This window comes from Marmota flaviventris, chromosome 9 (genome assembly GCF_047511675.1).
Source record: "Marmota flaviventris isolate mMarFla1 chromosome 9, mMarFla1.hap1, whole genome shotgun sequence".
Taxonomy (NCBI): domain Eukaryota; kingdom Metazoa; phylum Chordata; class Mammalia; order Rodentia; family Sciuridae; genus Marmota; species Marmota flaviventris.
Window position 1 is genome coordinate 46,923,961 of NC_092506.1, and position 20,178 is coordinate 46,944,138.

Consider the following 20,178-nt stretch of genomic DNA (forward strand, 5'->3'; position numbering starts at 1 on the left):
CTCCCAGGCCCAGGTCATTAGTGGGGGTCAGCAGGGCCCATGCCACCCAATCCTGCCAAGTGGGGGTGTCTGGTGCTGCAGGAGTATATGAGTCTAAAACATCACTTAATTCATGTGTGCTCCGTCTAGCGCAGCAGCTGGCCCTCCTCCCGCCTAAAGCCCCCTTGTCCTCCAGGACGGTGCCACCTTACTCCCCCTTAAGCAACGGACTCCACTACACCTTTGTCTAACACCTTCCAAGTAAGAGCCCCTGCCTGACATGCCCCTGCGCTGCTCCCTGCTCCTCTCCTAGTGCTAAGCATGCCCCCAACTCCTTACCCTGCTGAGCTGATTGCAGTGATTCCTGCTGATATTCCCTTCTGTTGGCACAGTGGCCGCTGGAGGGACCCACCTGGATAGTAGGCAGGTTGGAGAATTGATGCTTTTTAGATACCCTGTCCTCGGTAGCCCCCATACTATAGAGACCGCAACCTGGATCACTCCCTCCCTGAAATCTCACTCCACACATCTTATTCTCCTTCCTCAGGACAACTTGACAACCCAAAGACCAGCACAGACCGTGGCTGCCAGCCTTGGGGGTTGGAAAAAGAAGAGTTTAGATCTTGGCCTTTCAGGCTTTAACCAAAGAAATTGAAGAACTGCAAGACTAGAAAAAGGCCAGATAGGCCAGTGCACAAGCAGGCTGGGTGCACTCCATGTCACACAGCATTGATGTCAGAGCAAGGACTGGGACTGCCTTTTTAGTCACTTAGCAACTTAGAGAGGCCCAGAGCCACATGCAATTGGCTCTCAGCCAGTCGGGGTTGGGGGGAAGGTCTGGCACCCTCCCTGTGGTGAGATGCAGATGGGGTAGAGAATGAGCCCTGGACCAGGAACCAGGAGGCCCACGTCTGGTGGGTTTTGAGTGGGCTCATGTCCTGTGCCAGTTGCTGCAGAGCCTCTTGCCTCACCTGGACAGGGAAGGATCAGATAGAGGTCTTACTGGTCCCTCCCCTGACACTCACTGTCATTTTGCAAAGTATTCCCCTCTCTTTCCTTTATATTTGTTATAGTTAACCTTGTTGAGTACCTACTATGTGCCAGGCATTGTGCTAAACATCTCTTTTGACCCACACAACAACCCTGTGAAGATATTTACCCCCATTTTACAGATGAGAAAACGAAGCTCAGAGATCTTGAGGGACTTGTCCAAGGAGTCGCAGCTTGTAAGTTTCAGGGTTTGAAGCCCTTTGGTGTAGTCCAGAGCCTTTGTTCTCCATCACCACTCATGGACTTGTCTGGGCCACCCCAGGAGCTCTAGATGTCTGAAGAGAGGGAAGTGAGGGACACTACTTGTGTTGCCACAGGTGGAAATATGGTTTTTAGCAGGGGTCCTCCAGCTGGGCATTCCCTAGGTTTTGGTTCCCTGGCCAAGTCTGCCTGAGGGTGGAAGGAAGAGGTCAGCCTTCTTGGGCCTGGCACTCAGATGTGGTGAGGAAGCCCAGAACTAGGAATCCTGGGGAGAAGCTTCAGCTGGGTCCTTTGTAAATGCTTTAGGGGCCTTCCAGGAGCATGGTAGGGTGTGGTTTCCTCCTAGAGATCTGAGAGGGATAATACCACACAGGCAGAGAGATAGGAAAGAGGCTTCACCCACCCTGGTTCTGGGGTGTTAGGCCTTGAATGCTCTTTTTATAATACATCCATATTCTTCTTCCCCTCACTGCCTCATTTGGAGGGTGGTATGATCCTCTATTTTTAGATTAGAAAAACAGCCCACAGAGGCTGAGTTATACAGAATTATTCAATGATGAAGGGCAGGGCCATAAATGGACCCCAGAGTCTTGCCCAGGTCCTTTGCTCTATTGCACAGAGATCCAGTTTAGGGACCTGCATGTGTCTGGTGTACTTCCTAGAAGCAGAGACAGGGTGAGGCCCAGAGCCAAAGAGTCCTAGAAGCCAGTGGTCCCTCAGCAGCGGCCACATTGCCTAAGCCCTGTGCTCTGCTGCTCTGTCAAGCCTGTCTGCCATTCTCTGTCGTGTGTGCACAGACATGCCCACTGCCTACTTTCCAGACATGAGGAGGGATCCCAACAACCTCTTATTATCTCATGTTTTTTTTTTTTTTTTTGCCAGCCCAGGCAGTGATGGAACCGTGACCCATTGTGCAGAGGAAAAGCCTGGAGCCAGGGGCCCAGTGGAATCAACTTTCTCCCAGGAGATCGGCTTTTCTGCCCCCATGGAAACCCCTCCCAGCTGAGCGAGGGTTCTGGCTGGAAGAAGGAGCAGTCCACCAACCATGGGACAATCCCTGTGGGGCTCAGTCCTAACACACACTACTTTTTCAATTCAGACTCCTTTTTACAACCAACAAAAAGCACTTTTGATATACACTGTAAAATACTGACACTGTATTTTAGAATCAGAATATATTTTATAATGTTCACCTCAAGGGCTGAGTGGCTGGAAAGGTGAGAATGCAGGATTTTGTTGCTGCACATATAGATTCAGGTACTGTTGGGATGGTAAGTGTGGGTGGTGGGGATAAAGGCAGGGCAAGAAGAGGTCAGTCCAACTACTGATGAACTCAGGGGAAAGTTGGATTGACAATGTGCTTCCAGTGGATTCCAGCATTAATCTTGTTGGCATGCTGTCTGAGAAAAGAGGGCCCCTTGGCTGCAGAGATGAGCCATCCCTGACTTGACCTGACCTGACCTGACCTGACCTGACCTGATGACCAGCTCTGGGTGAAACTCCACCAGTATGCAAGGGGAACCCAAGTCTACAACTTGGCCCTTGGTTTTGGTTTAGGGACAACAGTGTGATCAAGAGCTTTGTCCTCTCCAACCTGCCCAGGAGGCTCCCTTAGCAAAGGGCTCTTCTCAGAAGAAAAGCAATTTGCTTTATTAAAAAAATATATACATGCACACACGTACACATTCATTTTGAGGTACAGAAAAGGTAAGATGAATCAACTTTTTTGTATTGTAGCAATAAGCTCCACACTAGGTGACATCTGTCTGAAAATCCCTGACTGAATGCTTCCCTTCAGGCAGGCTGTGTTGGGAACATTGGCTGCCTGCCCTGGAGAGCCCCAGGTCAGCTGCTCTAGGACTTGGGTCTGGTAGCAACAGAACAAGCAATGTGCTCTCCACCATCTCCAATGGGCCTGTCACCAGTGGGGCCACCATGGCAGGACTTGGACTTGACTTTCAGACCCAAATGAGGAGGAGGCTACCAAGCCAGGTGCAGTGTTTATGATCCTTTATTTAAGTTATATCATGATATCTTCTATACAGAAAATGATGTTTAAAAGGAAAAAAACAAACACAAAAACCTCCATTGGGTGGAGCCACACTTTAGATCAAAATTTAACTATGCTCAGAAAAACAAACAAAAATCTTGAATATATTTAGAAGTTGCTATCTATTTTTAACTAACTCCATATGCTGCCAGTATCAACTTCATGACATTTGCCAAAATAAAATTTTATTTTTGCCTTTATAAGATTTTGTTGAAAAAAAATGAAATGACTATTTTGCAAGAAGAAGTTAATTTAAATAAAGGTGTGATGGTTTGCAAAAAAAATGTGATGTACAGATTAAAATATTAATCTGATATGTTTCCTGTTTCTTGCTGGCTGTGTTCTCTCACAAGTGGTGGTGGTGATTTTTTTCCATTTCTTGGGAAAGTCCTCATTTCTTAGCTCTCACCCCTGCTTATGTTCACCTATGAAAATCCTCTCCTGATGACAGTTCCTTGACATTTGATTGGCTTTGGAAGTCTCAGGAAAGGAGGATTGGCGTCTCAGTCCTTGGCTGGGCTTAGCAGCTTCTCCGGTGGCCCCCACCTCACCCAGCCTACGAGCCGCCAGGCTGTGGACTCCCGTGTGGGGCTGATTTGGCAGGCAGACTGCAATCCAATCTGAGATAGCACAGGGGACACCACAGGCCCCCTTCCAACCCACATACCATTGGCTCCTTCCAATAAAGCGGGTTAGTGACGGACCATTGCAAACTAGATTTGTATTTAATTCGTTTTGACTTGTGATGTATGCTTAAAACAGAAGGCAAGAGGCCAGTTTGGTCGAGGGATGTGTCTACTTCCAGGATTGTTGTTATGGCAGTTTTTCTACATTGCCAAGAAGAGAATCCAAGGTTTGGGGTGACTTTCTAATTATTTAAACTGGGAAAAGTAGATTCCAAGGCATTCTGGACAAAGGATACTGCTGCTTTTTTAACCACTGATTATTTTTTAATTTTGAAAAAAAAAATACTCTAGTTTTAAACATTACTTGGCGATGTCACCATAACCGATGAAAGGGATAGGGTTGGGGGATAATTCCATTACTGAGTGCAGTGGCCTCCCAACAAAAATAAAAACAAACACAAACCCACAGGAGGCAATACCCAACTCACAGGGTAGCCATCTGTAGACATTTTCTCAGTGAAAACATGTCAACAGTTTTTGTACTCTTGGTCTGTTTCTCTTTCACACATACAATCCTGTGTATGAAGGAACATGGCAAGTCTCTATAGCTGCTGTTTCCAGAGTACGCCATCAGCAAGGAGGTGTAGCCTGCTCTGTGAGAATCATGGCCCACATTTCAGTCTGCAGAGAAGAGTGACAGGCCTTCAGCTCAGACTCAGCCGAAAGCACTCGTGGTTCATAAAAGGTATATCCCAGCTACATGTGTGTAAGAGGTAGCATGGCCTCGCCCTTCTCAACTCTTCAAGAGGATTCTGGATACCTGAGGTAAGATGAAGCCATCTGTGAAAGCACTGGCTGACCAGGCATACTTCAGGGTGAGGACAACTCCGGGGAACTCCATGTGGCCCAGCAATTCCAGCTTCACTTACAGGGAGCCCCAGGGCCTGAGCCAAATTTTAAACAATGGAATTGCAGTTGACAAAGGGACATGAATATGCTTCTGTACCCACGTGTTGAATTTTTATTTTTATTTGTTGGTACCTGGAATTGAACCTAGGGTTGCCTAACCACTGAGCCACATTCTAGCCCTTTTAAAATATTTTGAGAGAGAGTCTCACTGAGTTGCAAGTGCCTTGCTAAGTTGCTGAAGCTGGCTTTGAACTTGCGATCCTCCTATCTCAGCCTCCCAAGTTGCTGGGATTATAGGCGTGCGCTACCATGCCTAGCTCCACTTGTTGAATTTTGAATTCCTTTAACCCAGACCCAGGATGGCACCAGGATGTGTCTTTAGCATGAACCAACAAGAGTATTTTAGGATCTAGTCTTAAATAGGAGTTAGGAATAAAATCTTGTTTTCCTAATCCCCACTTGAATCTCCAGAACTGCCAATTTTCTCAACCTGTCTGGGACATTGTTTAAATAATTATGCTTGTACATACATTTTGAAGACATGTGAAGTAGATGTCCCAGACTAGTGTGGATGCGAAAAGAAGGTCCTTGTTCCTTGCCTGCGGTCCATTCTGCTTGCCTTGGTGTCTGATTGGGGCTGTGTAAGCTATAACAGGTCCCTCCCCTCCCTCTGAGATCTTGGCTGCCTTCAGGTAAGCTGGATTCTCCAGAATTTTCCTGGCTGTTTTAATTGACTGTCCAAGGCCAGGGATTCATCTGTCTGCTCAGGGACATTCTCCAGGGGCCTGAAGGTTTTGGGGGTCAGCTTTGGCAGGGAAAGTGTTTGGAGAGGGGCAGAGGTATACACAGTCTCAGTCTGATGGGAGCCTGTTTGGGGCTCTGGGAGTTTCCCACCGCTGCAGTGCAGTACTCCATGATAAGTCCTTTTGTGTTCTCACCAAGGGTGGGAAAAGAAGCAAATTATTTGTCTAATCCACAAATCATATTTCTGAGACATGGCAGGCCAATCCTGGGAGCCCTCTGCTTGAGACTCGGCGTCAGATGCTGAGCTCAGCAAGGGACTTTGCCAATGTGGGTTGCATGTCGTTATGAAAAGAACAAAGAGACCAGGCTAGGGAAGACATGAAAAATGGTAGCCCCTCCCAGCGCGGTAAACACACCATTGCTTTGCCGCCTCCACTCAAAAGGCTACCACTTTCATTGCTCCCCTAGCAAAGAAACCTTTCTTCAGAGCGAGTGGCAGGGTACAAAGGCAGAGCACAAAATGTGCACACATCACAGTCCCCGCAATTCTGTTTGAACAAGCATATTGATTGGGTCTGACCCTGTTACATTTTTTCCCTATTATTTGAAAAGGTGCATCTAAGTGTAGTGAATTGAACCAGCAGAGCTGAACTTTCCATGAAAACTTCTTGAGGTATTTCTTTAGTTCAAAGCTTTTGAATTTTAAAAGGGCATTTTTAATATGAGTCTGTTGAGTATTCTCTGCCACAGCCCAACAAGGCATGTTAAATGCAGATGAGGCTGGAGCAGGGAGGCTGGGGGTGGAGGCTGAGGCTATAGCTAGAGGGTATGGACCAGCTTGGCCTTAGGCTGAACCCCAGGCTTGGAAGCAATGTATACCCTAAAAGGGACCTCCCTGAGCACAAGGGGGACAGCTTAGCCATGGAGAAGAAGCTGCATGGCTAAGCTGCTGAAGCTAAGAAGCACTCACTGGGGACTCCTGATGAAGGAGGGTTGTGTCATGAGTGAAAGTCTACTCAGCTGCTTACTATCTCTCTTGCTCTGCCTTAGAACTGAGAAGGAACCGGGGAGGCAAAGAGCCCCTTTGGCTGAGGACCCAGCATCAGACAGGAAGTGACTGTAAGTGTTTGCAGTCATACACACACTTTGCCTCTGTCCCTTAGCCCTGGGTAGATCAAATTGATCAGTCACAGATGCTTTCCCTCTTCACTCTGAGCTGTGTCTCGATTGTTAACTGGTTTGATATCATTGGATGTTTTGCTAGTTGTGTGGGTAGTAGCCATGGTCCTACCTGGCATCCTGGCCCAGAGCCCTGTAACTATCTATAGAATCTCATTCTACCCCCCTTGTGCTCCAGAACAGACCATGGCTCCTTTTGAAGTTTCTGGCTTCTTGATGGCCTGTCTCTGCTTGTCTCTAGAGGCCTTTAGGCTCTAGAAAGCACCTCTTTCCTAGACCCAGAATTTGGGCTCAGAGGCAGATTTGTTCCTGGGAGGAGCTGGAAAATCAGGTCCTACATGGAAAGAACCCAGGGTTTGGACATCTTAGCAAAATCCTTTCAGTAAAATCCTTGCCAAATCTCCATTCTAGAAGACAGTGACCCAGGGGATCACAACAAGGACAGGATTATACTAAAAAAAAAATAAAAATAAAAAAACAGTGGTTCTCTGGGCCCATTTTTGCCCACAGTTGTGGAAACACCAGCTCTCTCCAGAGTCCGCCACCTTGTCCTGGGAAGCCACATAAATGTTGAAATTCATTTTCTTGGCTATCATTTTCAGGCCTTCCTGCTGTTACTTGTATTTCTAGAGGCCACACTAGCCAGTGGGCACAAAGGAAGTCCAATGACAGTAACAACTGAAACTTCTTGGCCTTTCCCAGTTCTGCTCACCATGGGGGCCTTAGCCAGTATCTCCATTGATCACTCCTGAGAGTCCCTAGACACACCTCATATAAGTTGTCAACAGTCCTCACTAGTTTAAGTTCCCCCACTTGCAGCTTTTAGATGTCTCCGGGAATGAGCTCCCCTGGGGCGGCCTCTCACCACTGCCCCTGAACTCCAGGAAAGCTGTTCCTTCTTGGCTTGTAGCCTCCTCCCCAAGCTGCAAACCCCTGAAGTATTGATGACTCTTCTCTCCACCAAGCCCTAGCTCCCTCATTTTTAATCTCTTGGGCCTCAAAGCAAGGCTGCTTGTGTTCCTTTACCTGGCTCTTGCATCCTCTGTGTCCCTCTCCTCACTCAGGACTCAGCCCTCTTTCAGATAGCTATTGTCGTGTGTTCAAAGGTCCCAAAACATGTTGGTTCAGCACCACAAGAGTTTATTATTTCTCATGATTCTACCATCTGGGCTGAGCTAAGCTGGGAAGGTCTTCAGGGACTGGAATGTCCGTCCACATTTGCTCCTTTACTCATCTGTGAGCCACCCACAGCGGGATGGCTGGGTGTGCCAGCATGGCTGGGCATCACTCTGTCTCCATCTCCAAGTGGCTGCTTGGTCTTCTGGTCTGAAGAAGCATGAAGGGCTTCTGGTAGTTGGACTTTTGACCTCAGCTGGCATCTCAGGGAAGCAAAGCTGCCAGGCCTTTAAAAGTTAAGTCTGGAATTGGCAGTGTCACTTCCTCCACATTCTTAGGTGCTTAGGGCACAAGCTTCACAAAGTGGGATGGTTTCTGTGACTGTCATCAATCAGAATTTCTGCCATGCAGTCTGCCTCATTACACTTGGCTTACCTGCCACCCTGTGGGCTCTGGGAGCAGCTGCCCTTCGCTCAGTGCCCACTACTACGGATGCTCACTGACTGCTGGGGGAAGGAGGGATTGGAGCATATGAGTGGGCTGTGGTGCCTACCTCCTGCTTCCCCATTTCTTGCTATTCCAGGAGAGCTGGCCCTGGGGTGACAATGCAGAGACCTAGAGAAAGTAGGAGCAAGCCCATGGGGAGCTATTGAAGTGAAGACATGTGAGCACACAATGGATGCACTGGACTTGGCACTTGGCGGGAGGGGATGGCAGAGGGACCTGGGATGCACAATCCACAGTTACATTCCAGCAATTCTCCCCCTTCCTGAAATTTGCTCTCATACTTGAAGCCTCGCTAACATTGGATCAGAATAGTTTCCTGGATTATTATGGTTAATTATAATGCTGGTTCGCATTTATCAAATGACACTCTTTGGTAAACATAACTATATATTATTTTCTACATTACGACCCCATTATTTTTTTTGGGGGGGGTTTACCAGGGATTGAACTCAGGGACACTTGACCACCGAGCCACATCCCCAGCCCTATTTTGTATTTATTTAGAGACAGGCTCTCACTGAGTTGCTTAGCACCTCATTTTTGCTGAGGCTGGCTTTGAACTCGTAATCCTCCTGTCTCAGCCTCCCTGAGTTGCTGGGATTATAGGTGTGTGCCACCACTGTGCCTGGCCTGACCCCATTATTATTATTTAAAGTCATATGACCAGCTCTGGCCTGTGGACTATAAGATTCCCTGATAGTCTTGGGACCAGGGCAGTCTTGGAGAGACCTGATGTCAGTGAGCTACACCAGCCAGAGGGACTGTCTTTACTACAGGGATCCTTCTATCCCACAGATTTGGTGCCCATGCTTCTGGGCCCTGCCTGGCCAGCCCTGTTTAATACTAAGGGAGACTTCCATATAAAGGAGGCAGGCCAGTTAGAGGTTCAAGCACAGACTCTGGAGCCAGGTAACCTGGAACCAAATGCTGGTTTGCCAGCCCTGTGACCTTGGGCAAATGACTTCAGCTCTCTATGCCTTAGTTTCCTAATCTGTAAAGTAAGGACATTATATTGACACCTACCTCAGTAGTCATTAGAGGTCAATAAGTTAATACATAGAAAATGGTAATAATGGTTCCTGGTCCCATAGGAAGGAAGTACTAACAAAAAATATACATATTGGTTATTGTTTACCATTAAGTTATAGTCATCTAACATGTATCACAGTTTTATTCTTTATTTCTTTGTTGCTTGTTTCCCTTATAAGAAATTGAGCTGCATGAGAGCAAGGACATTGATTATCTACTATCTCATCCAATTATCCCCAATAATGTCTGTCACAAAGTAGGTGTTAAGAAGTAATTTGTTCCATTAACGAATGTCTGAATGAAGAAGTACAGTCCTATTGGCCAGGGATAGATAATCCTCTCTCTCTTCTCTTGCTTTTTTTTTTAATTGGGGATTTAACCAGGGGCCCTTAACCACTGAGCCACATCCCCAGCCCTTTTTATTTTTTATTTTTTTTGGTTTGAGACAGGGTCTCATTAAGTTGCTCAGGGCTTCTCTAAATTGCTGAGGCTGGCTTTGAACTTGTGATACTCCTGTGTTAACCTCCTCAGTTACTGGGATAATAGGCATGTGCCACCATGCCTAGCTGAGACTTCTCTTTTTCAGATGACTTTGCCTATCTCTGCTCTGTTTTGCGTCTTCTACTGTAGCCCTCAGAAAACATCCCTAATTCCTTTTTTCTAGGTTCCCTGAGCAGTAAGTAGAAACAGGAGTTGAGGAATTCAAATCCACCCCTTTTAACTCTGTGGCCTAGGGCAATTCACTTGACCACCCTAAACTTGTTTCCTCATCTGAAAAAGGAGACTAATAGTATTACACGGACCACTGTGAGGACAAAGTGAGGTGATCTTTGTGCTCAGTAGCTGCTGGGGAGCCCTCAATAAGTGTTCACTATGTCTGATCCTTTATAAGCAGCAGGGCTCAAGGTGGTTCTTCCATTTTTAAACCCTGTTTTCTTTTCCTGGGTGTCTGCTCTTCCCTCTGCCCTAGTCCTTTGCCCTCACCCTCTGTCTGCCATTTTCTACAACAGTAGCTATGTAGTGGCCTAGGAATTGGAAGCTGGGATTCAGGAAGCCAGGCCACTGGCAAACTGCCTCCCTGAACTCTCAGGTGCCAAGGACAGGCAGGTCCTTGGAGGCCTTCCCTTGCAGCCCCGGCTGTCCACCTGACATCAGATCAACCTGTGCAGTCCCTTTGATGTCAGTCCCCAAACCGGAGCTTCTTGTCCTGCTCTGAGGACCTGGGCTTTGAAGTTGGCCTATAAATCGAGCTTTCAGGAAGAAAGTTGTCTGTTGTGCCTCAGAGCACGGCTGGGCCCTGTAAAGGCATGCGGAGTGCCGTGAACACCTGATAAATAATTCTTTCTGCGCCCAAGAAAGAGTCGTTCCATTTAAAGGGAAGGAAAATTCCCTTGACCTTTCATTGAAGTCAGGGGAGGGTAGTTAGAGAGGGTTTTCGTGTCTTCTCACTAAGGCCACATGAGGCAGGCAGGTTGTCTCTGAGAGCTGAGCTCCAGTGACTGCTCCAAAAGGGCTCTCTATCCCTGACTCTTCACACCAAGTCCCCTCAGCCAACCCCTCTCGGCCTCAGACTCTCTGCTTCCTGCCATGACCAGAGAAGACTGGACCTCTCAAAGGGAGAGAGGCCTCAGCCTCTCAGGGCCAAATCCTGCTGGGAATGGCAAGGCTTTCCCTTCCTTCCAGTGCCTGGCATGTTCAAGGGAGCTAGACAGACAGGAAGGTACCCTGGATTTCCTGCCTGAAGGAGCCTCACAACAGACACTGGGTGACAGGCACTTAGGCCAGGCCCTCAGCAAAGCCTGTTTTGTGCTTGGCCGATAGGATGTGGGTTTGTATGCAGTTTGGTGAAGTCTTTTTTTACAGCAAAACATAAAGTATGCATAGACGGTACACAAATATCAATGCTAGTTCATGTGCAATCAGAAAGCAAACACCTGTGTAACTACACTCGGTCAAGAGACAACTTGCCAGGTCATGGCTGTCTTCTTCCTGCCCTGCCCACTCATAGGCCCTCAACAGAGTGGCTTTCTGGACTCTGTGGTACCTACTGACTTGCTTTTCTTTATGGTTTACTGTCTTAAGCAGGCATCACCAAATGACTATAGCTTAGTTCAATTTGTTTTCTGAAATGTGTACAAATGTAATAATAAAGAATGTATTCCTTTGTGTCTGGTTTCTTCCTATTAATATCATGCTTATTATATTCATGTAGCTTGTAGCTGTATTTCACTCATTTTTCCTACTATCTAATATCCCATAAAAGGGATATTCAACATTTACTTGTGCTGCTGAAGGACATTTGGGTTTTTTTCGGCTGGGAGCTACTAAAGATAATGCTGCTGTAAACATTTTATGTGTGTCTTGGTATATACACTCATTTCTTTAGTATATAAGTATACCCTCAACTTAGGTAAAAAGTGACAAACTAATAGTACTAATTTATGCTCCTACCTTTAATATGATAGTCAGCCTCTGAGATGGCTCCCAATGATTTTCACCTCTTGATATTCACACCCTGTCTAACCCCTTCTCCTTAAGTGTGGGCTGAAGCTAGGATATGACAGAAGATAATGGGGTGTCACTTCTAAGATGAGGTTACAAAAAGACTATGGCTTCTATCTTGGGCACCCTTCCTCACTTTTTTTACTTGCTTATCGTGAGGGAAGCCATTTTGTGCGCTAACCTGTGGAGACCCGTTCAGTGAGGACTGGATGTCACTGACCCACAACCAGCATGAGGATCTGGGACCTTCAATAGCTCCAGAAGTGAGCTTGTAAGAGAATCTTCTGCCTGTGGGTCCTCCCCCAGTGGAATCTTGAGGCTGCATCCTTGAATATTGCCTTGTGAGAGACCCTGAGTGAGAGGTAGCCAGGAAGCCCCAACTCCTGACCTGTGGAAATGGTGAGATGATCAATGTTTATTGTCTTAAGCCATTAATCTTGGGGCAATTTGTTACACAGTGATGGATAATTAATATACTCACCAAAACCTTTTGTTAATTTTTTAAAGTAATTTTGATAACTATGAAAAATTCAATTAGCATGTTTCTGATTATTAATGATGTTGAACACCTTTTTTTAAAAAAAAAATCTATTTTTTTTTTTTTAGGTGTAGATGGACACAACACAATGCCTTTATTTTTATGTGGTGCTGAGGATGGAACCTGGGCCCCGCCCGTGCTAGGCAAGTGCTCTACCACTGAGCCACAATCCCAGCTCTGCTGAACACCTTTTTAAACATCCACTGACCATTTGGATTTTACTTTTTATAAAGCATTTTTCAGTGTTTTTTTTTTTTTCTGAGTGGATTGTAGGGTTCTGGAGTAAAGATTTAGACTAAGTTATCCCAGAAAAGAGCCTGAAGCAAGAGCTTGTAGGGAAGACATTTATTTGGGAAATATGTCTAGGAACAGAAGCAGAAAGGCAAGTTTGGTAAACCAAAGAAGGGTATCTTCTTGAGTCAGTCACTGTTGTAGAAAACATGGGCTTAATCTCACTGACATCTGAGGGGCCGTGTAGGATGCACCTCAAAATTATCCACCTGAGTTATGAGAGATAGTTTTATGTTTTAGTCCAAGACCCCCACTGTCCAAGGGATCCCCCATAAGGTGTTAAGGCTCTGACTTTTCCAGACCACACACCTGTGATTTCACATGATCATGGAGGTAGCAGGGGCAGAAGGACAGTTGTGTCCAGTCCTGGAGCAGTAATATTGCAGGAACAGAGTAAAATGTGAACTGAGAGGATGTGAGGCAGAGCTCAAGAAGTTTCTGCCATGTGGATTGTATGTATTGCAAATCTCTTCTCTCACTCTGGGGCTTGCCTTTGCACTGTCTTATAGTGTCTGGATGAATGGACACGGATAATTCTAAGATAGTTGAGTTTGTAAACTTTTTCTCTATAGTTTGTTTTGCTTCCTGTTTTAAAAAGTCTTCCCATACTCAAGTGATAAAAATGTTCTCCTATGGTATTTTCTAGGAGGTTTGTTATTTTGTGTTTCACAGATCTACAATCCATCTGAAGAACTGTCACTTCTTAATGCTGATTTTGTCATAAATCAAGAATCTGTGTGAGCCTATTTCAGGGCCATTCTTTTCTATTATGTTTTGTATTTGTCTATCTCTGTGACAATATCATAATATTTTAATTACTAGAGATATATAGTAAGTTCTAATACCCAGAAAGCAAAGCATCTATCTTACTCTTCTTATTCTTCACAAATGTCTTTAAGGTTTTTTTGGTCTTTTATATTTACTTATAAGCTTTAGAATCAATAGCCAATTTTCATCCACCATCTCAGTAGGATTTTCCTTTTAAATTGAGCAGGTTTCCATGTAGATTACTTTGGGAAGATTTGCATCTTTTACAATATTGAGTCTCCTAATATATGCACACAATATATGCATCCCTATTGATTTAGGCCTTGAATTTTTTTTTCCCAAAATGTTTCGTAGACAAAAAGAATTGTTTCCAACAATGGTAAACACATTTACTTTGAACCATCTTTCCCACTAAGAACAAGTAGAAAAAGCAGACTAAAATATAAAAAACATGTTTGGAGCCGGAGATATAGCTTAGTTGGTAGAGTGCTTGCCTCACATGCACAAGGCACTGGGTTCAATCCCCAGCATCACAGAGATAAATAAATAAATATGTTTGAAGCTGGGCACAGTGGTATAAGCTTGTAATCCTAGTGACTTGGGAGGCTGAGGCAAGAGGTTTGCAAGTTCAAGGCCAGCCTGGGAAATTTAGTGAGATTATGTTTCAGAATAAAAAATTAAAAGGAGCTGGGGAGGTAGCTCAGAGGTAAAGATCTCTTGGGTTTGATCCCCAATACCAAAAGGGGGAAAACAAACAAACAAACAAACAAACAAAAACGTTTGAAGGCATTGGAGGGCTAGTAAAGCTATGACTTTTTTGGAGCCAAGGAAAGAAAGGCAGGGATCAGGAATTGAACTTTTGGTACCACTCCCTGCCTCCCACCACCCCCTGTGTGGATTGCCCATCCCAACAGGAGTGTCAGAGAGCCTCAGAAACCACATCACCATTAGTCTCCAAGCAGCGATGCTTTGATAGACTCCCAAAGTCTCCTGTTCATGTGCAGTTTAGGAGCCACTGAGGACCCAAGAAAGTATTTTTGTACAGATTTGGGCAACTCTAATGCTCCCCCATCTCCTGTATTTTCCCTCCAAATCCCAATCACCTTAAAAGGCTTGAATGTGCCCCTCTGTCTCATCTACCTAACGAGATTGCCACTGGTGTGGACTCCATTTCCTTTAGGGTAATTTGAAAAATTACTTTGGGGGAAATTAGAATTCAGTGTGAGATTTGCCTTACATGTGTCCCTTTTCTTAATAATCCTAAGCCATGTGTGGGTTGGGCAACACAAATCTGTACAACTTTATTTTTGAAGGGTATTTTCAGCGGGTATAGGATTTGTAGATAGCAGTTCTTTTATTTCAGTGCTTTGAAGGCATCACTTATGTCGTCTTCTGGTTTCTTGTTTCTTTTGGAGAAGTTAGCTGTCTTACTTCTGTTCCCTTGAAGAGAATGTGTCTTTTTTCTCTGACTACATTTACTTCTCATCTTTGGTTCAGAGTACTTTTACCACAGAATTCGTTGGTGTAACTTTGCATTTATCCTGTTTGGGATTTGTAGTGATTCTCAAATCTGTGGATAGATATCTTTTGTCAGTTTGGGAAGATTCTCATTCATTATCTCTTGAAAAATTGATTTTCCCTGTCCTCTCAGCTTTGTCTTTTAGGCACTCCCCAGTTAAATGAATGCTAGACTTTTTACTCTATTTACCACTCTGGGAAACAATATTTCATTTTGCAAGAGTGTATTACATCCATGGGAGAAGGATTGGAGAAATCAGTGTCCTCTCTTATTGAAGCACTTCTGCCACTCAAATTCTTCTGTACTCTGAAGCAGTGTCTCTTAGTGACATTGGCAGTAGTAAACTCCTTACAACCTTCATGAAACTTGGACATGGTGACCTTTTATTTCAAATAAAAATTTCTAGTCACAATGGTAAATGTTTAAGGCTATAGGCTACACTGTACTGGTCCTCAGAGCCACATCCACATTCTAGGTGATAGAGGTACCGCATGCTCTTTGCTAAATATGTATTGTGACATGCAGGGCCCTCAAAACCATGGGTCTTAAAGTGGGAGGTCATTTTTCCCGAGTCTAAAACTAGTTTCTCAGTCTCAATAATATTGACACTTAGAGCCAGAGAACTCTTGGTTGTGGGAAGAGCCAGATAACTCTTGTTTGTGGAATTGGATCTTTATGCATTGGAGGATGTTTAGCAGCATCCCTGGCCTCTATTTGCTACATTCCAGTAGCACCTTTCAGTTGTGACACAATAAAAATATCTCCAGGGCTGGGGCTGTGGCTCAGCTGTAGCACACTTGCCTGGTATGTGTGAGGCACTGGGTTCAATTCTCAGCACCACATATAAATAAATAAAATAAAGGTCTGTCAACAAATTAAAAAAAAAAAAAAAAACAAAACTCCAGACATTGCCAAATGTTCCTATTAGAGAGGGGGCAAAAATCACTCCTGGTTGAGAACCACTGGTCTAAAGATAATATACTCCAGACAAGAAAGACCTACATGATAAATTTTGCCTAACACTTAATACCAAGAAATAGTATGCTTGATAAAGCATATCACCAGTGGACTTAGGTTATTTGGAAGTTCAAAACTGAGTTTCATGTGTTAACTATGTGAACCTCAGAACCGATCTTTTGTTTTCAGTATAACAATCCTTTTGGGAATGGTTTCATGTAGCTTGAAGAGATTGGCAGGCAAAATGACACTGTATGGAATTCAGTCTTTGGAGGCAACATCCTGGCTTTGGGAACAGCATAAGAGCCCCTTTCCAGAGGTAGAAGTTTGGCTTCTTGAAGCAGTGTTGAGGGCAGTGAACAGCAGTCCAGAGTTGAGAGAACAGGGAAAGCATTGTTTGGTAATGGTAGGGACATACTTTGTGGAGAACACTCTCAGGAGATATTCCTTCTTTTTTCCTGTGCCAGAAATAATTGTGGGGTGCTTTCTGAGAGTAGGATGGGGAATTGAAGAGTCAGAAAGTAAGTCAACAGGGTTTGAGCCATAGTAATTTGGGTGTAAAACTTAATGTGTACTTCCAGTTTGGAGACAGAAGAGTGAAGTCATTTCTCTCTTCCCTTGGAAACCACCCAAAAGCATCAAGCAGAATGAGAAACAGAAGTGCAGACTCCAGTTTCAACACAACTAGGAGACATCTGAAACTCTTCACTCTAAAATGGTCAGAGTTGGAAAGGTAGTGAATATCAGAGTATGAGGAGGATGACTGCTTCTGCAGGACCTCAGTAAGCCGCTCAGAGTGCTTCAAAGTGAAGCTGTTTGCAGGATCTGTCTATTGAAGTGTCAGGGACAAAAAGACATTGCATTTGGAACAATCCTATAACATCTGCTCTGCATTGGTTCATACACACAACCTTAAATCATGAAAGAAAGTTCTGCTAGCCTGACCCTTTCCCAACATGAAATCCCCACAGACACTTGGCACAATGGTGCACATCTGTGGTCTCATCTACTTGGAGGCTAAGGCAGGAGGATTGCAAGTTCAACACAGCCCAAGCAGTTTAGTGAGATCCTGTCTCAAAGTAAAAAGGGCTGGGGAGGGCTGGGGCTGGGGCTGAGTGGTAGAGTGCTTGCCCCTCATCATGAGGCACTGGGTTTGATTCTCAGCAATGCATATAAATAAAGGCTCATCAACAATTAAAAAAAATATTTTAAAACAAAAAGGGCTAGGGATGTAGCTTAGTGGTAGATCACTTGCCTAACATGCACAAGGCCTTGTTCAATCCCAAATATTGGGGGCCAGGGGAGATGGGTCCATCTATGTGCATGGCAGTTCCCCTCTCCCAAGAGCTCATTCTTGACTCCTCTCACACGCTACATTCCAATATTAGCAAATTCTGTTGGCTCTACTTCCAAAACTTATCTACAATTGATGTCTCACTATTCCCACCATTCCCACTTTAGTCCAAACCTTTGTGCACACCTAGAATGTTGCTGTAATGCTGTAACTGTGCTGCCTGTTTAGTTGGCTTCCCAACTAAATTTCCCCCCAACCTTTTAAACTATAGTACTTAAAAATATAGCATCTTAACCCATATTAATTAGATCATATTGCTCTAATAATAGAATTCTCCAAGGTCTTCTCATTTTCCTAAGAATAAAAACCAAAGTTTATCTCATGCTCTTATGATCTTATTCCTATTATCTTTTTGAATTCACCTTGTAACCCTCTGCTGCCCCTCACTTATTCTAGTAATGTCACTGTATCTCCTTATTCTGTTTTCATGTTTATCATCACCTAAAGCATATAGTCGTCATGCATCTCCCCTCCAACAGAATGAAAGCTTCATTAAAGCAGGGTCTGATTTTGTTCACTGCTATACTCACAGTGCCTATAAATCCTGGTACACAGCAGATGCTCAATAAATATTTATAGTTGATCAAACAATAAAAAACTAGCAAAGCTTTGTATGAGGATACAGTAGAAAGAAAAATGGCAGATGAGCTCAATAATCAGAAAAATACTGCCTCAAAACATTTGAAAGTTATGATGAAACATTTCACAGAACTAATCTTAGTTAAAAATTCATCTCTTTAAAATAACCACTTCAGAAATAGAAGATATGAAAGAACAAAGAATGAAATAGTTGAAAAGGACAAAATTTAAAAATTAATTATAAAAATGAAAATTAAATTGGAATGACAGAATACAGTGCTCAAATCACAAGAGGAATAGAAGATAGGAATGACAACAGTGACATGGAGATAGTTGGTGCAGCATGTATGTAACTCAAGTTCCTGTAAGAGAAAATTGCTATTTCTAGAAACAAAAGGACTGAGAAATCTTTCTCATATGAAAAAGTGGTCAATGATAGACTTTTAGAAACTTAAAAAAAAAAATTGTAGATGAACAGAATGCCTTTATTTTTATTTGGTGCTAAGGATCAAACCCAGTGCCTCGCATGTGCTAGGCAAGCACTCTGCCAATGAGCTACATCCCCAGCCCCTCAATCTTAACTTAAAATTTAGGTTAAAAAAAAAAAAATCAGTGATCTTTCATCAATATTTATAATAAACCTATCAGTTCTTTACCGGTTTCACTGAGTGCATAACTGGAAACGATCTGTTAATCTGCTTTCTAGCTGTAGCAATACCTTAGACTGGGTAATTTATGATGAAAAGACAACTGAGGATGTAGGTCAGCAGTAGAGCACTTGCTCAGCATGTGAGGACACAGGTTTAAAACCCAGCACTGGGGTGGGGTGGAAAGTCATTTTTAGCTAGATGTGGTGGAGTGCCTGCAGTTCCCAGGTACTCCCAGGTACTTAGGAGGCTGAGGCAGGAAATCACCTGAGCCAAGTTTGAGGTCAACTTGAGAAATGGGGACTGTTTAAAGGGGGGGGGGGGGCTGGTGACTTAACTCAGTGGTAGTGTGTCTAGTGTGTGCAAGACCTTGTTATAGATCTCCAAGTTTACTTCTTACACTTCTGGAGGCTGGGCAATCCAAGATACAAGTGCCAGAACATTAGTGCCAGCAATTGCTGAGGACCTCTGTGCTGTTGTTGGTGGTAGAAGAGTGGAAGGGTTAAGAAAATGTGTGAAAAAAACAAAAAATATTTTTAGTTGTAGGTGGACACAATACCTTTATTTTGCACGTAGTACTGGTAATTGAACCAAGTGCCTCATGCATACTAGGCAAGGGCTCTACCAGTGAGCTACAAACCCAGCCAACACCTCCTCTCTTGATCCCGTAACTTCATCCCGTAACAGTCAATGAATTCATGAAGGCACTTATTTAAAAAAAAAAAAAAAAAAAAAAAAAAATCTGTTTTGGAGGGGACATTCAAACCATAGCACCATCTGAATTGCCAGAGTCACTCAAGCCTCAATAAAAATGTTTCAAATTGTTCCTTTGGACCCTTAAAAGATTGTGCTCCTTGGGACTATTAAACAATTAAGTTGCCTTTCTCCAGTGAAAGACTGGTTTCAAAGGAAGTAATTTTAGCACAAGTACATGTAAATGCACAGGACTGGGAAATTGTGTTGAACCCCTTCATATACAGTGGGAGTATGAATATTCCAGAGAAGACTGTTAACAATGGCAAGAACTGCTGAGTCAAGAAAAGTTTTAGGAAAACAAGAATTTTTGATTTGATGAAAATTTTTCAATGTGGTGTGTCAAAGGTGGGTAGAAGTCCCATTGGAGTGGACTGAGGGAGGGGATGGAAGTCTAGATAGTAAGAGAAACAAGATATTAAAATTGTATACAAAAGGTGGAGAGGATCAGACTGAAGCACATGGTGTGGTACCTGGGAGCAAACTTCTAAAAAACATGTAAAACACCTGCAAATGCTGACAAAAACAAACAATAGTGGTCTGGGGATGTGGCTGGCTCAGTAGTGGACTGCTTGTTTAGCATGCACAAGACTGTGGATTTGATCTTCAGACCACAAAACAAACACTAATAGGTTAAAGAAGAGGTCTAAGACTCAAGACATCAAAAGTACTGGGTTCATAAGATACAAAGGATTTTACAGTTGCTTGCATTTATTAATCACATTACCTACTTGTGCACACAACTTTTTACTTGTTTTATCTAATTCTTGCATTAACTATAGAAGGTGGTCACACTGCTATCCTCAATTTACTTATGAGGAATGGAGACCCAGACATGAAGTCAGGCTAGAGGTTAGCTTAACACCAAGGTAGAGGATTA

General features: G+C 43.9%; 1 protein-coding gene across 2 annotated transcripts in view; it reads left to right on the plus strand.

The window, feature by feature from the left end:
• Plekha7 (pleckstrin homology domain containing A7) overlaps positions 1-3,545 on the plus strand; it is a 207,582-nt gene extending 204,037 nt beyond the window's left edge. The window contains exons 27-28 of one of the 2 annotated variants that reach the window (XM_071616367.1): positions 130-240; positions 2,113-3,545. In XM_071616367.1, the coding sequence (XP_071472468.1) occupies positions 130-230 (101 nt within the window). In that variant the 3' untranslated portion in view covers positions 231-240; positions 2,113-3,545. The remainder of the gene's footprint in view (positions 1-129; positions 241-2,112) is intronic. The other variant, XM_027942413.2, reaches the window with a different exon arrangement.
• The last annotated feature ends 16,633 nt before the right edge of the window (positions 3,546-20,178 follow it).